Here is a 21,856-nt window from a genome sequence, read left to right as displayed (position 1 = left end):
AGAGGGACATTCAAACCTCTTCACGTCTACATTTTAGAATCTTTGCAAAGACGTCATGTAAATACCACCCTTTTATTTGTTCAATTATGTGCACATTGCTTGCTTAAATGTACAAAAGTGATTGTACGCCTTTGTTTTTGGGTTTTTTTCACAATTATAACCATTACTATTATCCATATGTTGTAAAGCGCTTTAGAGTAATTTTACAAATTATATAAGGCGCTATATAAATGTTGTATATTATTATCATTATTATTTAACACGCATTGTAAAATTGAACATAGTCTTGATTAATGTATTGAAAAATGTGCAGTGTTCCTTATTCCATACGAGCCTTCCGGATATTTTTCATTCCGTGGTATTGATCAACCAATTGTAACAAATTTCACATTTGTGCGGAGTGAAGCGCACAACCGGGCGAACGATTGTTAAATCGCACAGTTGTGCGCACCATGTGATGATGATGTGCGGACGATGTGTGCTCGATGTATGCGCGATGTGCGCACGCTAATTTTGGTGCGTTGTGCGGCCACACAACTGTAACTTCCTCTTTCATATCTTATGTTTTGGTTATAATTTCTACATGATTTCCTCCTACCATTGAAGATACATATAGTTAAGTTAAAGCTGACAGTGCAAATTAAAAAGCGTTCAATCGCGATTAAAATCAGTCTTTATTTTTCTGATTTTGAGATCTTCCCTATCTCTTCCGACTATCGTTTCTTAGGAAGTGCCGTTATTTCAGTTGACTCCTCAATCCCTTGAGCAATACAAATTGGTGGACTGACACTATAAAGTATAACACTAGGAAGGTGATGTTATGTCAAGTGCTTGTTTGAGCTCATTTTGGACTCCCTTTTTGACAAACTACTGGCATCACAGATTCTAGTAAATAAGTATTTGGTATCAAAATGATCAACAACACCTTAGCAGCAGCATTATAGCGGGAAAATCAGCTTTATATTAAAATAATGATTTTCCATGCTCTTGAGCAAGTATAACTAAACGTTCTGAGCAGGAAAACTGCAAGGAGTTCCAATCTGCCAAAATCAGACCCCAGTGAGCTGTGACCATCAATTTCTCAATATTGTCTGCAGTCTGGCAACGTTGTGGTAAAATATGAAAACAAATCGCTGCGTTGGCCGACCACATGGGTTTTTTTATCATTTGAGTATAAGATGTCTCTTAAAGCAGTGTTGAATTTTTCTTCCTTCTTATCCAAATACCCAGGTACGATGCGTACTTTGACCTAACAAAACTGTAAAAAAAAATCTGTTATAAAACAACAGATCGGAGTTTATGACGTCCGTCAGTAAATCTTATGTATCCACTTTTTCAGATATGCCCTTTTTTAAACAAAGTAACAAGACTTCTAACTGTTTCAAACTAAAACCAAAGTGGTTAGATATTTTACAGAAATCAGAATGATAGATCTACATCTGATTGGGTTTCTCGTACAGAGTATTTGATAAGTGAAACATATAAAATTGAATCTGATAAGTTGGAAGATTAAGGTCTGGATATTTTTAAGTATTTAGTTTGGAAAGCAGATATTATTTGTTCTTAGTCTACAACACGCTCAGGTTACTAATTAGAACCATCATTTAATCCCTGTGAAAGTTGTAAGAGATCTGGAGTAAACAGTGTTATAAGAACCGCTTCTAGAATGGATGATGGATCACCTAACTGTTTTTCAACTTGGCTTATTGTGTACCCAACATGCATCTTAAACTTAAATTTTAAAAAAAGAAAATTGGCGGTCACTGTCCACTTTTGATGAGAACGATGTATATGTGTATATAAGAATGTATTTAGTGTTCTCTAGAAAAAGTTGAGCTACATGGTATAGATGGGAAATTATTGAATGGCATTATGACACAATTTTTGGGTCATTTTTGCAAATTCTAAAATATGTCTTGATCTGCCTACATCATGTACCGTAGGTTGTCATTGGCTGGCGGTGACTTTGCCCGTACTTCCTTGTGTATTCATGATCAGAAGATTTTACCCTTACTGTCAGTGTTTACCCAGCTATACAAAACGTGTCAGATGTGTGCTACACAGTGATTTCTAGGCAGCACATGCTCAGACGTTCAAATGCATTTAATTCTATAACATTGCATAAAGTGTTATTGAGCATGCACCGTAATTTAATATATCCTTTTAATTTTCATGTCATTGTTCCAATCACGTATTGTCACTATGACACGCCAGTGACCTTGGTCTGTACCATTGATTTTCTATAACATAATTATCAACGATCGAACCTTAAGCCAACCCAACTATATAAACAATGATAATCAAAAGTTGTATTAAACGTTAGAAACTCAACTATAAGTAACTTGAGACATAGCAAGACATTATGAGACTAAGATTCAAAACAATATGTGTGCTTCACATGTTTAAAACATATAATAAGCCTTTGCTACACGTAAATATCTTCTACCCGAAAGACATTGAGGAGTAGATAAAAAGCAACCCAAATTCGTTGAGAATATTTATGCTATCTACATACACATATATTTTTTGACGGAAACTCGCAATTTTGACCATAAAATCGCACATTTTCAACAAGTAAAATTGCTTATCTATTTCTGTATTCTATGATATATTGATAACATTTTATAGCCCACACTTAAAAGATGCAATTGTAGTAAGAAGCTAAAAGTTATCTGAATGTTAATTATTAGGTTAGCCTGCAAAGGCAAGTGTAAACTACGATTAGACCAGCAGTACGCAAAATACCATTCGATATTGTCATCCACGACAGGTCATCACCTTCGGGTGAGTCGACCTGCTTACCGAACAAACAGGGACGACGGCTAGGCCACTCTACAAAAGCATGTTCACAACACTCTTCCCAATTTAAAATAGACGCACATTTGATACAACAATTCGAAACGGAAGATTCAATCAGCTGCTGCCTCTCAACAGCCTGAAGGTGAGCTTCCGAGTACATTGTACGACAGTCTTTGAGGTGGCGACCTCTTCCGAGCAGCATGTTCCGGATCTCTGTTCGGAAATGACGGACACATGCCTGTCCTTCTATCAGATGGGGAATTGTCATACTCCTCAGCCACAAAACCTAAGGGGGTACGCCTCATCCGTTGTCACATAGACTTCTGGTCACATGTTTCTATCCGGAGTTGAATATCCCCTCGAACAATCCCAGGTCCAAATTTCGATTAGCATAGAATTTTCGAAAGGCTTACAAAAGTTCAGCAATCCTTACTGCCTGATCTGGTGACAACTTTCCTGCTGAACGATCAAATAGATAAATCAAGGAGGCAGGAATTGCTGATCTTGCCTTCTTCAGTCGGTCATCCAATTTCCTGTCTACTCCAGTTCAACTTCTCTATAAACCTTCGGTGACGAAGGCACCGTCTGATCCTCCTCAGTTACATGCTCGACCTCCATTGCAGTCCCAAAGCTACAACCGTTGAAAAGGTAACACATGTATCGGTAGGGTTACATAGTTTGACGGGCATGTTGTCACTGTCTTTCCGTTAAGTGGAAAGAAGGCCCTTTATGTCCCTTCACGGATGAACTACGAGTTTAAGTCCCTTGGGACCGTCTACAAATTCAGTCTGCGCACAGTTAAAGTATGCTTGGGGCACTACAGGTCTACCCCTTATGCTCAAAGAATGTTTTGTCAAAATTCGGCCGCCGATCCTTGAGTCTGTCCCCACCCCAAGCAAAGAAAGATTGGGTCCCAGGTTCAATGAGTTAAACAACTTCGTACTAAATACAGAAACCTGAGCAGTAATATATACATCGGCTTGACATTCTTTACCGTGAAGTTTGACAGGAAGCAACAGAGCCTTCCTCTGTCGCAAATCGTTATCAGAGTAAAGGAATATTTCCCTAACACCGTACAAAGTATTGGCACTGTCATACCCTATGCAGGTATTGAACTGCTTAGTAGACCCATGTATGAGTTTTTGGTTCATCATAGCACCCTTTACTAATGCTTGAGTGTTATCAAGTGTGCTATTGGCCTTGTCAAGAACTGCAAGTGCTAACTTACACGCATATCAAGCAGGCCTTTCAGGAAGCTGTCAACTGACATAATTTTTACGAAGTCTTCTTATGCTCCGGGATAACCGTCAGAAGCCAGCTCCTGAACTCTCTCGGCATATTCCTCTACAGTTTCCTCCGAACTTTGACGTAACTCTGCTTACTCATGTCTATCAATGTGGTCAAGATCCTGCTTCCCAAACCGTTTGCTACGTTTAGAGCAAAGGACATTAAAATCGGCACGTACATGCAACGGCCGGGAGCTGAAAAACATTAAGGCCTTGTCGCAGAGTCTTTCAATAAGCTTATTCAGCCTTTGTCTATTTGACCAGCCATATCGGTCACCAATGTGGGAGATTTGAACAAAAAATTGTTTCCATTCAGTCCTACCGTCATATGTCGGGAGCTGATTAACCTTCCTGTCCAACTCATCCCTTATACCAGCCGTCTCCACTTTCAGAACCCCGACCCTCAAAAGTATTTTTATCACTAGCCCCTTGTCCCAATTTGGCCTTTTAAAAACAAAATAATAATAAAATAATAATAATAATCTTTATTTAACGTCGTGTACCATTGTCAACAACAAACATAAGCTCTGTAGAGCTTTTATTACGACACCGCTAAGGGAACAAATGGTGTTTTCGTGGTGGAGGAAAACCCACGGGGGGAAACCACCTTGCCATCGGAGGGATAACAACTAGCCCAATCAGACATCACTCTCTTTTTTCTACCACCGCTGGGGATCGAACCGAAATTCTTGGAAGAGCGAGTGGTCTGAAGCTCCCGCTTGATAGCACACAGTAGTACAATGACTGTGCGCGTTAGCGATCACGGCTACCGAGACAGCCGTGAGCATTTTTGACTGTATTTAGACTTCGGGGCATCCGAAGTTGCTCATCCTTTTCCCTAAGCTGACGGGTAAAATCTTTCATCTATTCGCTTCTTTATTTCCATTTTTCTTCTCGCTAGTTCATCCTTCCTAATCCTAAATTGTTTTTCCCTTACCTACCTCTTAAAAGCATGTTGTGAAGCCGCACTATCAACCAAACTATTCTCCCCAACCTCGCCCCCAGAAGCCACCGGCTCAAGGGACACGAATTCCTACTTAGTGCTAAGTACGCTTGAAATTCCTTTCAAATCTTCTCACGTCAACGTATTGTCACACTCGTACCGCTTTCCAATAATGACCTGAGTCCTGCTCGTACCTATTACACTTATTCCGAACAGTTCATTATAGGTCGCTGCGTTGATAGTGTGTGACATGTTTAAATTACAACCCGTTCGAAACCGGCGCAAGCTATCACAATATCAACTGAGCGTGTACTCACAACACAACGGCCCCGGCCTATAACACTGACGCGTGGCGTGGTTATACATAGTTACCGTTCGATGTATATGTAAACGCGTACGGAGATAGTTATAGCTGTTAATGATATGTAATTCTGACACCAATTGTAGTCAGAAGCTTTAAGTATTATGATTGTTAGTTATCAGGTTAGCCTGCTACGGCAACTGCAATCTACGATAAGACCAACAGTACGCAGAATACGTCTGTTTAGCGGCTTGACCAAGTGTAGAGTACGTACGAAAGTTCATCACCTTCGAAAGAGTCGACCTGCTCACCAAGCATACAGAGAAGTCGGTTCGGCCACTTTACAAGTGCATTTTCACAAGTCTATTATAAGTATTATTTGTCTTTAAGGGGTACGTAAATAACACATTTTATTATCGGGTATGTTTTTAAGTTTGAGCTAGTGGAATCTCCTTCATGAACTTTTTTAACAATTGGCAGTTTATGTGTATATACATGTGTATGCATGCATACGTATCCCTAAATCTGTTCAATATATATTACAAAGAGTCTGGCACATCTCTTCTAACGGATTTTTATTCAGTAAAATCTATCATAAATTCATACAATGTTTTCCGATTTCGCTGTAGATAGCAAACTAGTTCAAATAGACCGAAGCAAAGTGCAATTTTAATATGTAGACCACAAAAGATGAAAGTAAAGTGTATAACACATACACACAGGTATCAGTTAATCACCAGCTTAAAATCAGTATATTATGAGTGGACACTTTATTTCCCATCATGAATGTGATGGCCACTTGAAGATCAACTATGTATTACTGCCCCAGGGTATATAGTAACCTATTGCTAGGGTATTATTGGCCAGGACCAGTACATTTGGTCAGTACATGCAAGCAAAAACTTGGGTTTTCTTGTGATTCAACTAACAAACCACTCAAGTGCAAAATGGCATACTTTCCTTCAAGAATTCAATGCCCTTCGTTTATGTAAAATTGAGTTATATTTGCCAAAAGATATTTTTGATAAAATTTGATTTAAATCCATGCATTGCTGCGGAAGGAGAAGGATTTAAAAGATTTTCCTCTATTTCCACTAAAGGGTCCCGCCCCCTCTGCTCACATAGGGACACACCCTCAGTTCATACAGAAGAGATCCCAGAAAGGTCTTAGCACCTACCATCGTATTATTTTCATTGGGTCGATTTTAAATTGATATTTTCTCTTATCTGTTGGATTGAATCTCGTAAACAGTAACTTGAGCTTGTGAAAACGTTTGAGCAAAACTTCAAACCGTTGTGCATAACATTGTTCTTTCAAAGTAAGGTTATCATTTGAACAATTTACTAACGAAATACTGAATGGATATATGAGATTTGTTATTTTGTTACAAAAAGTCTCGTGATGGCTGAAGGTCAATGCAATCTAAAAACAAGTGTTTTACGTGTATTGTAAATGGTTCGTGACATACTGTGCAATAAAATTGGTTTTCGCGATCCAATAAATAAGAATGGAGAAATCATGAATGACCCGATTCAACGGTTTTAGGCATAAGAGAGTATTCTCTGCTGTCTAAACATCGATTCCAATTACTTTGCCACTTAAACTTTACTCATTAACGGTTTAAAATGTGAAAATTGATGTTTAAAATCAACAGGTGGTAGTATCAAAGCCCCGCTTTTTAGCTCGCCTATTTGGAGAATAGGGGGGCTAATGTAGTCATATTTTCGTATTTTAGGGGCCAGAAACAGTTTAATTGTAATTTGTTAAAGTTTTGGTGCGAGTTTGAGGTTAAAGATTTTGGCAAGTTTTCTTTTGTGAAGTGTTGGAGCACCACCATCAATAGGCTGTTGCCTTTTATAAAGTTTGAGTATTTACATGGAGTGTAAACCATGTGAACCCTATTTTCATATCTTAGGGGCCTACACTGGTTAGTTAGACTTGATTAAAGATTTTGGGCAAGTTGTTTTGTGCAGTGTTCGATAGGTCACCACGATCAATACGCTGTTGACTTTTTCACGTTGGCTGGTCATCTCTTCTTACAAGTTAAGGTACAGCAAAACCTTGTTATATTGTCATCATTTGTTCAAAGAAATGTAGGCATTATAAAGGGTTTTGGCGATAAATTGAAGAAAAACATACTTCAGGGACCTAAAAATATGTTGGCGGAAGTGAGGTGGCAATGAAATGACGCGCATTATTTCGAAGTTTTACTGTTCGTTTGTTTCTATTGATATTTGCTATCTTACAATATATATCGCCAATAGGCGAGCTATGCTGTTCTCAAACAGCTCTTGTTGTTTTGTTTGTTTATTTTTGTATTGTTTCATGGCCCATCGACAATGCGAGTCATTTAGGACCAAATAACACTGCAAAATGGACATTTATAAAAATGAATAAATCAACCAAAAAAAGGTTAAAAGGTGTACAAATATAAAAATGCTTCAACAGTGAACGAATTGGTCCAAAAATATATCAGATTTTCTTTTAAAGATAAATTGTGAGTAAAAATCATTTATAGATTACAATGAAACTGTCTCAAATCATCTTTTCATAGACGATACATTATAGAATCTGTCATGTTTTTGTTTGAAATCAGCATACTCAATGATAAAATGTTTGACTGTAAATGTTCGACAAGGATGAACGAAAGGCGTAAGGTTCAGAATCATGTTTTCCTGTTCCATTGAGCGACATATCAACCTCGGACAAAATCAAAAGACATGGAGGGACATCAAGTGTTGTCAATGATTGGATAGTGTCAGTATTATTTTGGCATTTTCCAAAAAGGGGTGAAATGCAAAAACCATAGTTTTTAGTTTGAATACAGTTTGGTTTATTTTGAAATAAAGTTGAACAATTCGGATTGAATACGAATGAAAAGGCCTGATTTAAAGGGTTTGACTCAAACTGCTATGATAATTTCCTTCAACAATTTAAAAACGATGGTTCGTTTGTTACCATGTATAGAATCGAAACCTTTGTGGTTTCAAGCTACAATTGTGTGCAAAATTTAGATCCTGGTTATGTACGGTATCCAATAATTGAATGTATGATTCTCTAGAAGATCCATAAGCAATGGATCAATAATCCCGTTTAGATCTTATGAATGTCAAGTTAAGTGCTTTAATACATTTTGCTTTAAAGCACATGATATGAGGAAGGTAAGGTATTTTTCTATGTAATATAACGCAAAGGAATTAAGTTTGTTAAACTACAGGAGTGGGTTGACCGTCAAGGGTGAGACTCTGATTGTCATTGCTTTTCCGTCAATGACAAAATGTATTAAAACCAATTTCGTCAACCACGTTTGAAGTTAACTTAACAATTGCTTTCCAAAAACCATATCAGCCTAGAATTTATCATCCGTTCGAGAGTTTTACAACTACAGCTTGTGATTTTAATTGGGCTACAGTTAGAATGATCAATGCTGTCTTTTCCATGTTTAAGGATAGAAATATTTGTTGATTTTTCATGAACTAAAGTCTGAAATATCTCATCACAAAATTCTAAGAATGTTTTGAATTATTATTCAGATAAATGTTTCATTAGTTGATAATGTATATTATCATGTCCGGTTGCAAAATTATGAGATTTTTGCTACGAGTTCTATTAGTGATAATGGTTGATTGTAATATCTTTTATTGAGGAAAATAATTAATATATGTGTTCCTCAGGCTTCACATTGTTTTGGGTTTTTTTCGATTGGTTTGCATTTTTTGGAAAAAGCAAAACCTTCAGCATTTACAATATCAAACTTGTCAATTTGATGTTTCATCTCGTTTGAACCTTTGTGGATAATATGCAATAAGCTTGCGAATACACGTTGTATAGCATTTCAAGATAATATCTACATAGTTATATTACTCTGTAAGGTTTCTTTCATCCTGTCAACGATTCACTAAGGTAAAGAATAACACAATAACAATAACATAAAAACTCAGCAGTGTTTTCTTAATTGTTTACATAGTATTTATAAACGTTCAAAGCAAATTCATTTGCATAAACGATTGAGAAATCGATTTTGAAAATTTTCTTGTTGGATAACCTCAGAATTTCGCAAATGTTTTCTTTTTTCAATACCAAACTCTGCATTTAACAGAACACATCAACATTCGATGGGGAGCACATATCGACGTAGGCACTGCAGAAGTACGCATATTGGGACCTCTGCAAACGCTCAATGTAGGCTTCCCGCAGTGTAGCTAAATCATGTGGATCGGTGCATGTTTCGAAGTGAAATTCCTGATTTTCATTTCCCGTCCGATTGTTCCAATTGAACGATGCTGTTAAGTTAAAAAAAGGTTGTTAATATCAATCCTTTCGTAAAATATCATTTGAATGAAAGTAATCAAATTTCAATGGCAGAGCAACTACTTAAAACAAAAACACTTTTCTTGTCCACTCCCACAGGTTACCTACTGCATGTTATAAAAGGCAATTGATGTGAGAACCCCTCGCAAGATCGGTGATTTTGTTTTGTGCTCTGGACTTAGGGACACAAAGGTGACCAAAAGTATCATCGCCACATTTTTTCTTTGTATTTCTCCCTACTTTCTAACAGACATCTTGTTTCCTAGCGCATCGCTTGGCAATACCTCCCTTTTGGCCTCAGTATTAAACGTTTGCAAAAAATGAGGAAGGCTATGGGTTCCATTCCCAAGGCAAATTTTAAAATCCTTCAAAATGTTATTCCGGCTAAACATTAAGCATTTTTGGTAATGTAGCACAGTGTAATGTAACAGGTTGTAATACTGTGCTTGGTACTTTCGGGCATGGTATTTCATATGAGGTATGTTTGAAGTTTTTAACCATAGCTTCACAAATGCCGCTAGACTCATGGACATGATATACACGGCATCAGATCAACGCTATCGCAAAAATAGCATGCACGCATGAACTACACACATAGGTGACATGTCCTTTAATGACCTCAGCTTGGACGTTAGACAGATGAAAGTGAATCCCCAAATCTGCTGAGAGTTTTCATATTAGTTTCCTTTTAGTTGTCACTGAAGGTATATTAGTTTTTCGATCTTGGACCTACAAAGCGAGAAACAGTGTAGTAACTTTTATGGATTGTTCGTGTAAAGTTGTAATGTTTCGAAACTGAATATATCAAGGGGTTTTGTTTGCTTACCTTCACAGTCAGGGAGTTTATCACTCGGTTTCCATGCGCCGCTAGCTCCACAGATGTACCATTGGTTGATGTCCGTGCCCATATACACATCATGACTGGCGTCACAGAAAAACAAACAGTACTGACCGAAGTCTGTTTTCCAGCCATTGCACACCTTTGCACCACCGATTGGGACGTTCAAATCAGAGCACTGATTGGCTAAAAATACACAAAAAAATCATAATTCCTGACACGCTACAATGATATGGGAAAGATTAACTGTTAGAATAGAACTTGTCGCTTAATATTTGATTGAAATACCATTTATCCTACCAGAACTTGTTGATTCGCTTCAGGTCCTGAGGATATTCTATATCAATTTCTCAAGCACTTACCGGACTCGTCACTAACATGCTTTCTTTACATATTCAACCAAGTTTACGCTTCCAGAAAAATTCCCGATTCGTGGAAGAACTCCACAATTATATCTATCCCAAAACCGGGAAAGGACCCAAACAACTATCGTCCTATTTCTCTGACTAGTTGTGTATGAAAAACTTTAGAATGAATGATAAACACAAGACTGGTTTGGTTTCTTGAGGCCAACGATATAATATCCCCTCTTCAAAGTGCTTTTAGAAACAGAAGAGGGACAAATGACCATCTCATCAGACTCGAGGCATTCATTCTAGAGGCTTTCGCCAAGAAGGAACACCTTGTTGCCGTGTTCTTTGATCTTGAGAAGGCCTATGATACTACATGGCAGTATGGCATCATGAAAGTTCTTCACGACCTTGGCGTACTTGGAAATCTCCCCAATTTTATATCTAGTTACCTATCAGATAGACATTTCAAAGTCCGTGTTGGTTCAACTTTTTATGAAACATCTAAACAGGAAATGGGAGTACCACAGGGTGGAATCCTATCAGTCACCCTGTTTTGTCTTAAAATCAATGATATAGTCAAATGACTTGGTCAATCAGCAGAAGGGTTCGTTATTTGTGGATGACTTATTGATCTGTTATAAATCTAGGAACATGCACACGATAGAACGACAACTTCAACAGAGTTTAAACAAACTACAAAATTGGGCAGACGAAAACGGCTTTAAATTCTCCTAATATAAAACTGTGTGCATGCATTTCTGTCAAAACGAAAAGCAAATCTTACACTCGATGGCACTAGAATTCCTGTTGTTGAACAGACTAAATGTCTCGGCCTCATTTTTTATTCGAAACTCTCTTTCATACTACATATAGAGTATCTGAAGGATAAGTGTTCTAAGGCGTTAAACATTCCTTTCTCATACTGATAGGGGAGTGGACCGTGAAATGCTTTTGCGCTTATACAGATCACTTATTCGACCAAAACTGGATTGTGGTTCTATGGTATACGGGTCGGCGCGGAGTTCGTAACTGCAGATGCTAGACTCAATCCATAACCAAGGGCGAGCTTTTCGAATAACACCTGTACAAAGACTGTACGTGGAAGCGAATGAACCATCCCTTTTTGACAGAAGGAAAAAAACTTGCATTACAGTTTGCAGCTCAATTAAAATCAAACCCTAAAATCCTGCTTTCGACCAAGTATTCAACCGAAAATACCAAAACATATTTACGCAAAACCCAAAACTTCTGCCAACATTTGGTATCCGAATTTCAAATTTCCTACAAGAACTCAACATAACGTTGACTGACACAGCTGAATTTTACATATCTGATGTTCCTTCGTGGACCATTCAAATACCTGACTTTAACTTAACATTACATGAGCTAGGGAAATCAATTGTTATGCCCGAAGAACACAAATCCTCCTTTCGGAAATACATTTCGAATTACTCTTCTCATACACAACTTTACACCGATGGTTCCAAAGATGGTGAGAAAGTGGAAGCAGCCTGCTGTACTGCTAGTTCTTGCACTTCAGTTCGACTACCAGACGGCTCCTCCATCTTTTCTGCCGAAGCATGCGCCTTTGGTTTTTGCCCTCGATTATATCGATGAACACCGCATTAAAGAGACAATCATTTGTTCAGACTCTAGTTTACAGTTACGAGATCCTAAAAACACACTAGTACAAAACCTTGCTCTTCGAATATCTCGTTTCTTAAAAAAGTCTAAAATAACTTTACTATGGATTCCGAGCCATAAAAATGCATTAAATCTCCAACAAACAAATATCAAACTACTATATACAGATTTTAAACCTATTATTCGTACAGCCATTTAAAATGAATGACAGCAACAAACTTTTTAAAGTACAACCGAAACTTAAAACATCTATTCCCAGTCGGAAAGATCGTAGAGAGGAAGTTGTCCTCGCTCGGCTCCGTACTGGGCACACATATCCTACTCATTCGTACCTTTTAAAACGAGAAGATCTACCTTCATGCCTCACATGTGACACACCATTTACAGTGGAACATTTTTTAATAGAATGTTCCGATTTTTAACACATTCGTGATAACTACGTTCGAGTCTCGAATATGAAAACTCTTTTCAGTTCCGTGGAATCGAAGGCATTATTTAACTATTTGAAAGACATCGGTCTATTCTATAGACTCTGATGTCTTTTAAACAACCTTACCCTTTTTTGACGTTATATATATCACATAGTCCATATCATCTATTCGTTATCTCTTTTATTATTTTAACCCCGTTTTTATTTTAATTATTTACACTTACAATCGAATGCTTTTAAAATGAACCTTTTATCTGATTTTATCTTCGCTACTCACATCTTTGTTTAAAAAAATGAAATAGATAAATAAAACACCATGGCCCTAAATGACCACAGCCGTCGATAGGCCGTTGAACCCAAAGCTGGCTAAAGTGTAAATGTTAAAGTCGAGTATTTTATTACCGGGATGAGACCGGAACAAATTTGCTTGTTTATAAAGCTTTTGTTTTCTTTTAGAACTGTTTGACAAACTTTTCTTTAAATGAAATATTACTAGGACAAAGAATGTTTTCATTAAGTGCATTAATGGGCTAGTAATAAAAAATATTTTATTTTTTTTATTAAAAAAAATAAAAAAAATAAGAACTGGTTTCATTAAGATTCCACACTTTATACTATGTTTCACCTTCACCGAGCTATGGCAAAAGCTCACTTAGCCCTTTGGCGAGTCAATAACTACAGCTCATTTTGAGCTCACTTGATCATGTGATCAAATGTGCCTATGCCGTACTATGGCATTCCTCAAACGAATATTTCTTCCTATGTACCAATTAAAATTTAACCAATGACTACAGCATCACTAGGTGGTGGGGATTCAAAATTGTGGGAATGGAGGGGCTTACAACCCATATTACTGTCATTTTGGTTGGAAACAATCTCAGGTGGTAGGGATTTTGAAATTGTAAAAATGGAGGGGCTGGGAAAACAGATGGAGTAAAAAAAGGTTATTTGGCTATATTGCTTGATGTTAATTCTTCTCTGAAACTAAGAATATCGCCTATATTTGGTGGAAGCATTTTCCGGTGATGGGAATTCGAAAATATATAAATGGAGGAGCTGATTACCCCCGCCCCTGCCAAAAACGTTTTTAATTTAAAAATGAGTAACCTAATAACCAGATATTCAATAACTGTGAATAAATCGTTGAATATTCACATGCTACAAGTATTGTGCCGGGGTCTAGCCCAACCCATGGAGATTTCTTCTTTGGTCACAAATTCCAAACGGTCCTCAACCCATAACATCTTTTGCAATTGGAACGAGTGCTGTAAGCCAAAGGCTAACTAATACCCCGCTCCCTTCCCTTCTCAACCAGAACTGTAAGGTAAAGGCTTACTAAGGCAAAGTATTGCAAAGCAATCCAAAGTCCACCATCGGTAATTATTTCTTTATTTACTGAGCTATACACTTATTCTAGTATGAAGGTTAGTGACATACTTCCTGTACTTTCTCCCCATACCAAAACATTTTTGCATGCCAAATCCTGTTAGCCGAGATGAACCAGCATAAGATATGCCCATAACAAACTGACGGTGAGGTCAAAGGTAAAACAACAGTTCACAGTGACCTACTTTTTGTATTTGACATTCCACCATCCCACACACAGATACACAGACAGTTTTTATTCTGACTATAGGAATTTACACACTTTTCTGCTATAAGTTTTAGAACATTAATAAAAGTTCAGTACTATAACGAGGGCAAAGTAAGATATCCCCCTCAATTCGCCATATCCCGAAATTAGAAATGTTGGACAAAAGTTATGATTCCCCCAAAAAGTTATTCTAAATAGAGTTAAAACAAATGAAATAATGAATAGGAAGTACACAACAACATGATTAACAGAGGGTAGCTATCATATCTGTAAAGTTTTACTAAAATCGGCTTTGTAGTTTAGAAAGAGTTGTTCGGGCACGGATTTTTCAACAAAGGGCAAGAACTCTTTTTAAAAGGGTTGGAATGAAAAGATACTACTTAAATACACAGTGTGAGGTGGTAGCTACCATATCTGTGATATTTCGTTGAAGTCGGCCCAATAGTTGTCATGACAAGGCAATAACTCAGGTGGTAGTTATCACATCTGGAAACTTTCGTTGAAATAGGTAAATTTCTTAAGAAGAAGTTGTTTTCCGGACAGACACACACATACACGCACACCTAGACACAATTTGAAACTCATAAAAAACATTGTTTAGTTATAAAAAGCCTTGTCAGTCACAAGGGCAGATATTTTGCTAATCATCAATTACACCTCACTACATTTTACATGAAATACAAAAATGTTTTCTTTGGTTTCCTCACATGATTTACATATATTACAATCATTTATAAATAGTAATGAAGCCAATATCATAATTGTGTTCATCTCTTTATGCCTCAAAATGTACATATGGTTATGTGGCGGAAATATTTAAAACAATTATAAATATCTTAGGTCCGGGCCAGAAACAAGTACAAACCTGGTAAAATATATTTATTCATCATTTACACTAACCAATAGGTTATATGGTTATTGGTGAGGATCTCAACTATTTCCATGTTTTATCTTAGGCCTAAGTGTCAACCATTATAACATTATTATGTTCGTGCCTGTCTGTCTGTATGTATGTATGTATGTATGTATGTATATATGTATGTATGTATGTATGCATGTATATATGTATGCATGATAAAATGACCCTAGGGTCTAGCAACACCTCTTGGCATTTTGTTCCTGGGTCACAACTTTGGAAACAGTTGAGATCAATACTCTATAAGCATATGTTCAGTTGCTGATTATAAAGAGACTAACACAACTGTGATATAATAATTGACTCTTGAATGTGGCCATACCCCTAGGAACTTTGTTTCTGGATCACAACTTGATAATTGTCGAGAGGCTCACTCTATCACCATATTTTCAATTGTTGAAATGAATACAAAGAAGCTGCCATATGGCCCCAGGTGTCTGTGACCGACCTTGAACACTTTTTCACTAGGTCATACATTTTAAACTGTTGAGATCTCCACCAAAAAACCATATCAACAAGTGTTGGGCATGCAGGACGAAGAAAGTCTTGCTACCAGAATCGGCATTGGACTTCACTCCTGTCCTATATCCATAGAGAAATAAGTAAGAGAAATATACAGAGGTTTACAATGGGTGCAGCAGATCATTTTGGTTTCTCCAGCGTCCCCTTAGTGGAAGGCTCAGACGAAAACCCCGATTCTGTAGAAGCCCCTCATTACTCATGCAGTGGAGTAAAGCAGGTCTAATCTTTCCCTGTAACTGCATGCGTCCATTTCATAGTATAGTGGCTTTATTTAAGATTCATTATTACCGGCTTTCCACGATGACATTTCCCAATACAGTTTTTATTCTTTATTATTTTTATTTAAAGGTTACATATTTGTGCAGCACATATTATCTAATTGAAAGATGAATGGAAGAAACACGCATGTGTTTTTCCATTTCACCTTTTAATAAAAACTGATATTGAATGGTGTTTCTGGATGATTATTTAAGGTCAATAAGGATTTTCCTTAAAATTGTACAATGCTTTCCGTATACAGAATTTTATTATTAGAAACGTGTTTCTAGAATCGGGGTCTGCTATCTAGTTATACTTACGACGAACTTTTAAATCGAAAACGCATTCCGTTGAAAGACCATTTCCCGGCTTCGTGGCTGTTAGTTGCACTGTAAAGTCTCCCCATGGAAATTCCCAATGGTTTGTGGGGAAATTACGGGTCGTGATGATAGGTGTTCCCATAGGATCGATGAAAGTGGGTTCAGTCCAATTTACATAGGTGTTCGGCTTTTCTGTCACAATATTCATATCAGAAGGGCAACCAACCACCACTGGAGGCTGTACGTCTTGAACAAAAGAAATACTATTTTTACAGAAATACGACTACAAAGCAAATTATACGACTTTCAAAATGTCTTTAAGCATAACAAGCATTAACAAAGAGGAGACACATGGCCTAAATCACTTTATCTTTTCAAGGTTTTTTTCGGTTTATCGTGGTGAGCGTCCTATTAAAAGCTATGTTCATTTAATGACATGTCTAATTCTGTTTGTGATATATGCGTGTGTGTTGGAGGCGGTATGTTAGTGCATTTGCCTCTTTGTGATAAAACAGATCTGATACAAACTTCATAGTGCTCTACCGGAACAGGTCAAACATTTGTTTGTTTGCCATGATATTCAGGTCTTCTGGGTCTGTATCCTACATTATAGGATTGTTGTGGCATGACTTTTCTCCAAAGTCAAATCTTCAAGATGAAGAATAGTATATTTCAGCTTCAACTGACTTTGGATATTATTATACCCTTCGATATCGCTTTGACACATATTCAAGTTCTGGGTCATGTCATTTAATAATCGAACGGCAGCTTACAAAGAATTTCAATGTTATGAGTCTGACACGGCAATGTGAATAATCTAAAGATGTTGGTGCATCACAACCTTGTCCTTCGGGTTTTTATCGTAGGTAAAAGTCTCGACATATCTTTGTGGTATGGGCAACAATACTTTATACAATCGAAGAAAGAATTGCAAAGTCAGGTGTCGGGCATGATTGTTTACCGACCTTAACCTGGGGGATATGACCTTGAAGCATGGGCATGATACACCCTTGGCTAATTGGCAACAATCCTTTAAAATTTAATAACAAATCAAAATAAATGTAACAAAGTTTTTAGTTGGACACGAAATGCAGACAGACGGAGGGACGGAGAGAGTCAAACCATAAACACCCCACATGATATACGGGCAAATGTAAAGAAATACAGAAAAACAAGCAACGTGAACTAAGCGAACATATTAATTATTATCTTATACTTTTTAAGTAGATATCTGTATGCATTTAAAACGCCGATCTTTTGCTACTCACCTCTTTCACAATGAATACCGCTCCATCCAGATGGACATTGACAACTGTATTTGTTCAGTCCATCCACACAGCTCCCGCCATTTTGACAAGGATTGCTCAAACAGGTATGCACATCTTTTTATTTAAATTTTAAGTATTAGCAACGTGATAAAACTATATTCAATAATTACATATTTTAATTAAACTGATTGTGAAAATATATTCACACTCGTTTTATAAATCTTACATGAAATGGATCCTCAATGGGGACCAAGTCCAACTTGGTAGAAAAATATCCAACAAGAAGCAAGAGGGGCCTGAAGACGCTCACCTGTTTCTAGTGGTTTATTCTATTCACGAGTTTCCAAGAACGATATTTCACCAAGTGTATTACTGAATATTATTACTCTACAGGCATTAAGGAATCTTCAGAATCTCCATTAGCAGAAGACACAGAAGAACCCCATTTATTCTGCAGAGGGCCCAACAAGAGTCGACTTTTACGACATGAATTGGGATACAACCAGTCTATTCTTTTCTAAAAATAACGCAGGGGCTCCTAGTTACATGAGGTAGAATAGCATTTCACCTGGTCACATTTTAATGACAACAGATAAACCAGTTGTTGCGTTTGTGATTAACTTATATGCTGAACATTTAGCAGCACTACTATTTGTAATGACCCTAGCATGTCCCGGCCTTGGAACATCCTGGAGAAAATCTTTTGGTATGGTATGTTGGTTTATTTGCCTCCAGATACAGGGACAGAATATGCGTGATGTATTCCACTGCATGTAGAGTACCGCAACATGTGAGAGAAGAGAATGTTAACTTAGAATGAATCTAGACATTAAATGAGACTGACGGTAAAAGTAGACAACGTCAAATTTCGTTTATTGTTTTGAAGATTAAGGTATTTTTTAGCGTTCATTTCCTTATAAAAGAGATTGGCCTGAATCGCTTAACTTGTATTAATCTCACACAAAGAACCCTTAACAGATGGATTATATCAAAATGGGCTAAACTAGGCCATAGAAAAAATATAACTGTCTTGGGTCTTTTACTTAAGAATAATGTTGTTGATTATTTTAAACATTTGGCTAATATGTCCTTGAATAAAGGTCAATGTCATTCATTTGAACAAACACTGTAGGGCTTCATCCCTAACTACTATTAGCTAAATGCTATCACCCTGAACATTTGGTTATTGTGAAGATGTTATTTATATATTTTTCAAATATTTGACCAAAGTGACATTGAAAGTGAGTCAATGTCATTCAATTAAACAAACATTGTAGCGCTTCATCCTATCATGCTACTGGATAAATATCATCATTCTGTGCCTTTGGATATTGAAAAATTATTTAAAGATTTTTTAAACATTTGCTTTTTTAGTGACTTTTGGGTATTGAGTAGAAATTGTTGATTTTGTTTTTTTGATATTGACCCCTGTAACCTTGGTAGGCCTTCATCATAGAATGCTCCTTCGACCTATTGGGTATTGTAAAGATTTGGTTTGTTGTTCAGACGTTAACGTCCTATTAGCAGTCTAGATATTTTAAGGACGTGCTTCCATGGTGTTGCGTATGTGTGTATGGGTGCTGGAGGCATGGAATGTTGTTGCATTTAGAAGAAGGTATTTAAAGATTTTTTTTAAATATGACCACAGTAACCTTGAATAAAACGTCATTCATTTGAACAAATTTTGTAGCCCTTCATCCCAGCATTCTATTGCCGGAATATCACCCTGGGATTTGTGGTTAGTGAACTCGAAAGCAGGTCAATGTATTTAATTTTAACAACTGAGTAGTCCTTCATCCAAGAATGCTAGTTGCAAGATATCATCACCCTTGACCTTCTGGGCATTAAAAAGTTTTTCTAATATTTTAACACATTTTGACCACTGTGGCCTAGAAACTGTAATTCGTTTGAACAAGTTTTTTCAGCCTTTCAACCCAGCATTATATTGTCCGAATATCATCACCCTAGGCTTTATTGGTTATTGAGAGGTCGTTGAAAGAAATAATTCGACCTCTCGGCCGGAAGAATGCCTTGGAATAAGCTGACTTGGCCGTTCGGACCAAGTGAGCTTGAAAAAAGAAACAGAATGCTTCGATTTACGTTACTATTTGACTTACATGTGCATTCTGGTGTAGTTCCGTTCCAAGTTCCATACTGAGTACATGTTCTTTCTATATTGCCTGCAGTCATATTATGAAGATCGTTGCACGTGTAAGCTACACTTTTTCTATACGTGAAGTCGTTTCCATTCATACCACCATTTGCAATGCTTCCTGGATCTCCACATGTCACGCCTTTCAATAAAAGTTTAATAAAGTGTTAAGATCTTTCGAAAAAGCCCATATATGTCATCATTTAGAGCTATGGTAATAACTGCTCTTCCCCATTGTCAGTAAAATGTGACCGGGCAGAATGCAGTGCTGGCTGCCTTCTGCCTGGCACTTTTGCGAGGTAGCACTCTGAGGTTGGAAGCACGTCTTCAAATGCCCTTAGACTTTGATAGGACATTAAATAAAATAAAACCAAAGCAAACCAAAGTAAATATTTCCCCGCTTTAACACGTTTATAATCTTAATAAAACGCTCTTTCAAAAAGATGCTTATATGCTTTCGTATGTTCTTTTATTTAATTAACATTTAATGTGTTCACCGTCACCTTTCATGTTGAATTTTGTCTCACTCTTTTTTATGTCATAACACTTCTGTCCTTCTAACGGAAGTGATATTAAACCGGTAATACAAATGCTTAATACCTTATGTATGCTACAAAATACTTACGGTCATCACAGCATCCTCCCTTCCAGCCAGTTATACAATTGCACCAAAATAATTGAAATGTTCCACCATTAAAACAAATATTGTTGCAGTGATCTGTTTGCCATCCACTCCCAGGTGTTGCGCAGTCTGAGAATTCATTACAGCCTGGTTTATTTAAGAAATACACCGACCTAGATCGTTTTCTTATTCCGCCACCACATGTTTTAGTGCATTGGGACCAAGCCCCCCAAGAATCAAACCTGCACTCGCAAACGTCCCAGGTCGGTTGTCTATCAGAATGTATCGTTTTGACGAGAAGTATCAGATTAACCAGAACCTTTAAACAGAAAATATTGGATACGTATTTAAACTTCCCCCCTCAAATTACTGTTCTATAAAGTATTGCAAAGAGATATGCTAGTATTAGATTACATTTTCATGGTATTTGGAATAAAATCAGCTAGACTTAACATCAAAACAAGCATATTATTTTTTATAAATTACCTGGATGATATCCATGATTGTTTAACCGAGCAAAACGACCACAATGAGTGCAATTCACAAATGCAAGTAGACATGTTTTCATGCGATCTCGAATTGAAAGCTGTCAGTCATTTTTATTGACCAGTGAGATAAAGGGGTGGTGTTCAAATACTGTATATAAACATCAAGGTGTTTTGTAAGGAATAGAGTCCCCACAGACCACCTCGTGTGTAAGTTTCGTCATTGCAGTATTGCTGTAGATTGACAATACAAGCACGATGCTGTTTATGTTGGTGGTATTATTGATCATTCTCCCGTTCGGCAATTCGTCCGTACCAACATCGTTGAGATTGGTGAGTGATTATTCATTTCTATATTACGAACAGTTGACTATATAGCATGTTACTTTCATATTGCGATATTGAAACAGGAATGTTCGAATATTTAAATTTAGTATAAGCATGCATGAATATTACACATTGATATGAATTTCATTCACGTTAATGCATAGAGATTAATCTGGAAAAATTATGTAAAATGTTAATATTTCAACCTGTAGATTTCCGCGCTTTGTTTTATCAAGGTTTTTTTACGTAAGGACACATTAGCCACTCGAAAATATTGATCATAGATCAATAGTTCCAATACTAAATAGGATAAGTTAGTCTTCAATTTTTAGTTAATAGAGGAGAGTGAAGGAAGTTACAGTTGATTTATGGTTCCATTATTTAATGTTTTGACTGCTTTGTAACTTGTCACGATAAATTTGCCATTTGCATTTACAAATCTATTTGATTTTTATTGTACCAAATGACGGGGAAAATGCAATTAGA

At 36.9% G+C, this 21,856-nt stretch overlaps 1 protein-coding gene across 1 annotated transcript; it reads right to left on the bottom strand.

The window, feature by feature from the left end:
- Positions 1-2,927: 2,927 nt before the first annotated feature.
- Positions 2,928-19,974, bottom strand: LOC110453450 (fibropellin-1-like). The gene is made up of 5 exons (XM_021502397.1): positions 19,902-19,974; positions 17,785-17,898; positions 16,634-16,762; positions 10,468-10,665; positions 2,928-3,085 (listed from the first exon to the last, which is right to left on the bottom strand). The coding sequence occupies exons 1-5, from the start codon at positions 19,972-19,974 to the stop codon at positions 2,928-2,930; spliced, it is 672 nt and encodes a 223-aa protein (XP_021358072.1).
- Between the last annotated feature and the right edge of the window lie 1,882 nt (positions 19,975-21,856).

The sequence above is a fragment of the Mizuhopecten yessoensis genome, unplaced genomic scaffold (genome assembly GCF_002113885.1).
Source record: "Mizuhopecten yessoensis strain PY_sf001 unplaced genomic scaffold, ASM211388v2 scaffold7317, whole genome shotgun sequence".
NCBI lineage: Eukaryota > Metazoa > Mollusca > Bivalvia > Pectinida > Pectinidae > Mizuhopecten > Mizuhopecten yessoensis.
This window is presented reverse-complemented; position numbering and strand designations above follow the sequence as displayed.

Coding starts and splice junctions, on each gene's coding strand:
- LOC110453450 (XM_021502397.1), bottom strand. CDS start 19,974: ATGACTGCAGGCAATATAGAAAGAACATGTACTCAGTATGGAACTTGG. Junction 10,666..16,633: donor AACACCTATCATCACGACCC/GTAATTTCCCCA, acceptor GTGTATTTTTAG/CCAATCAGTGCTCTGATTTG. Junction 3,086..10,467: donor TAAACTCCCTGACTGTGAAG/GTAAGCAAACAA, acceptor GTACCCCCTTAG/GTTTTGTGGCTGAGGAGTAT.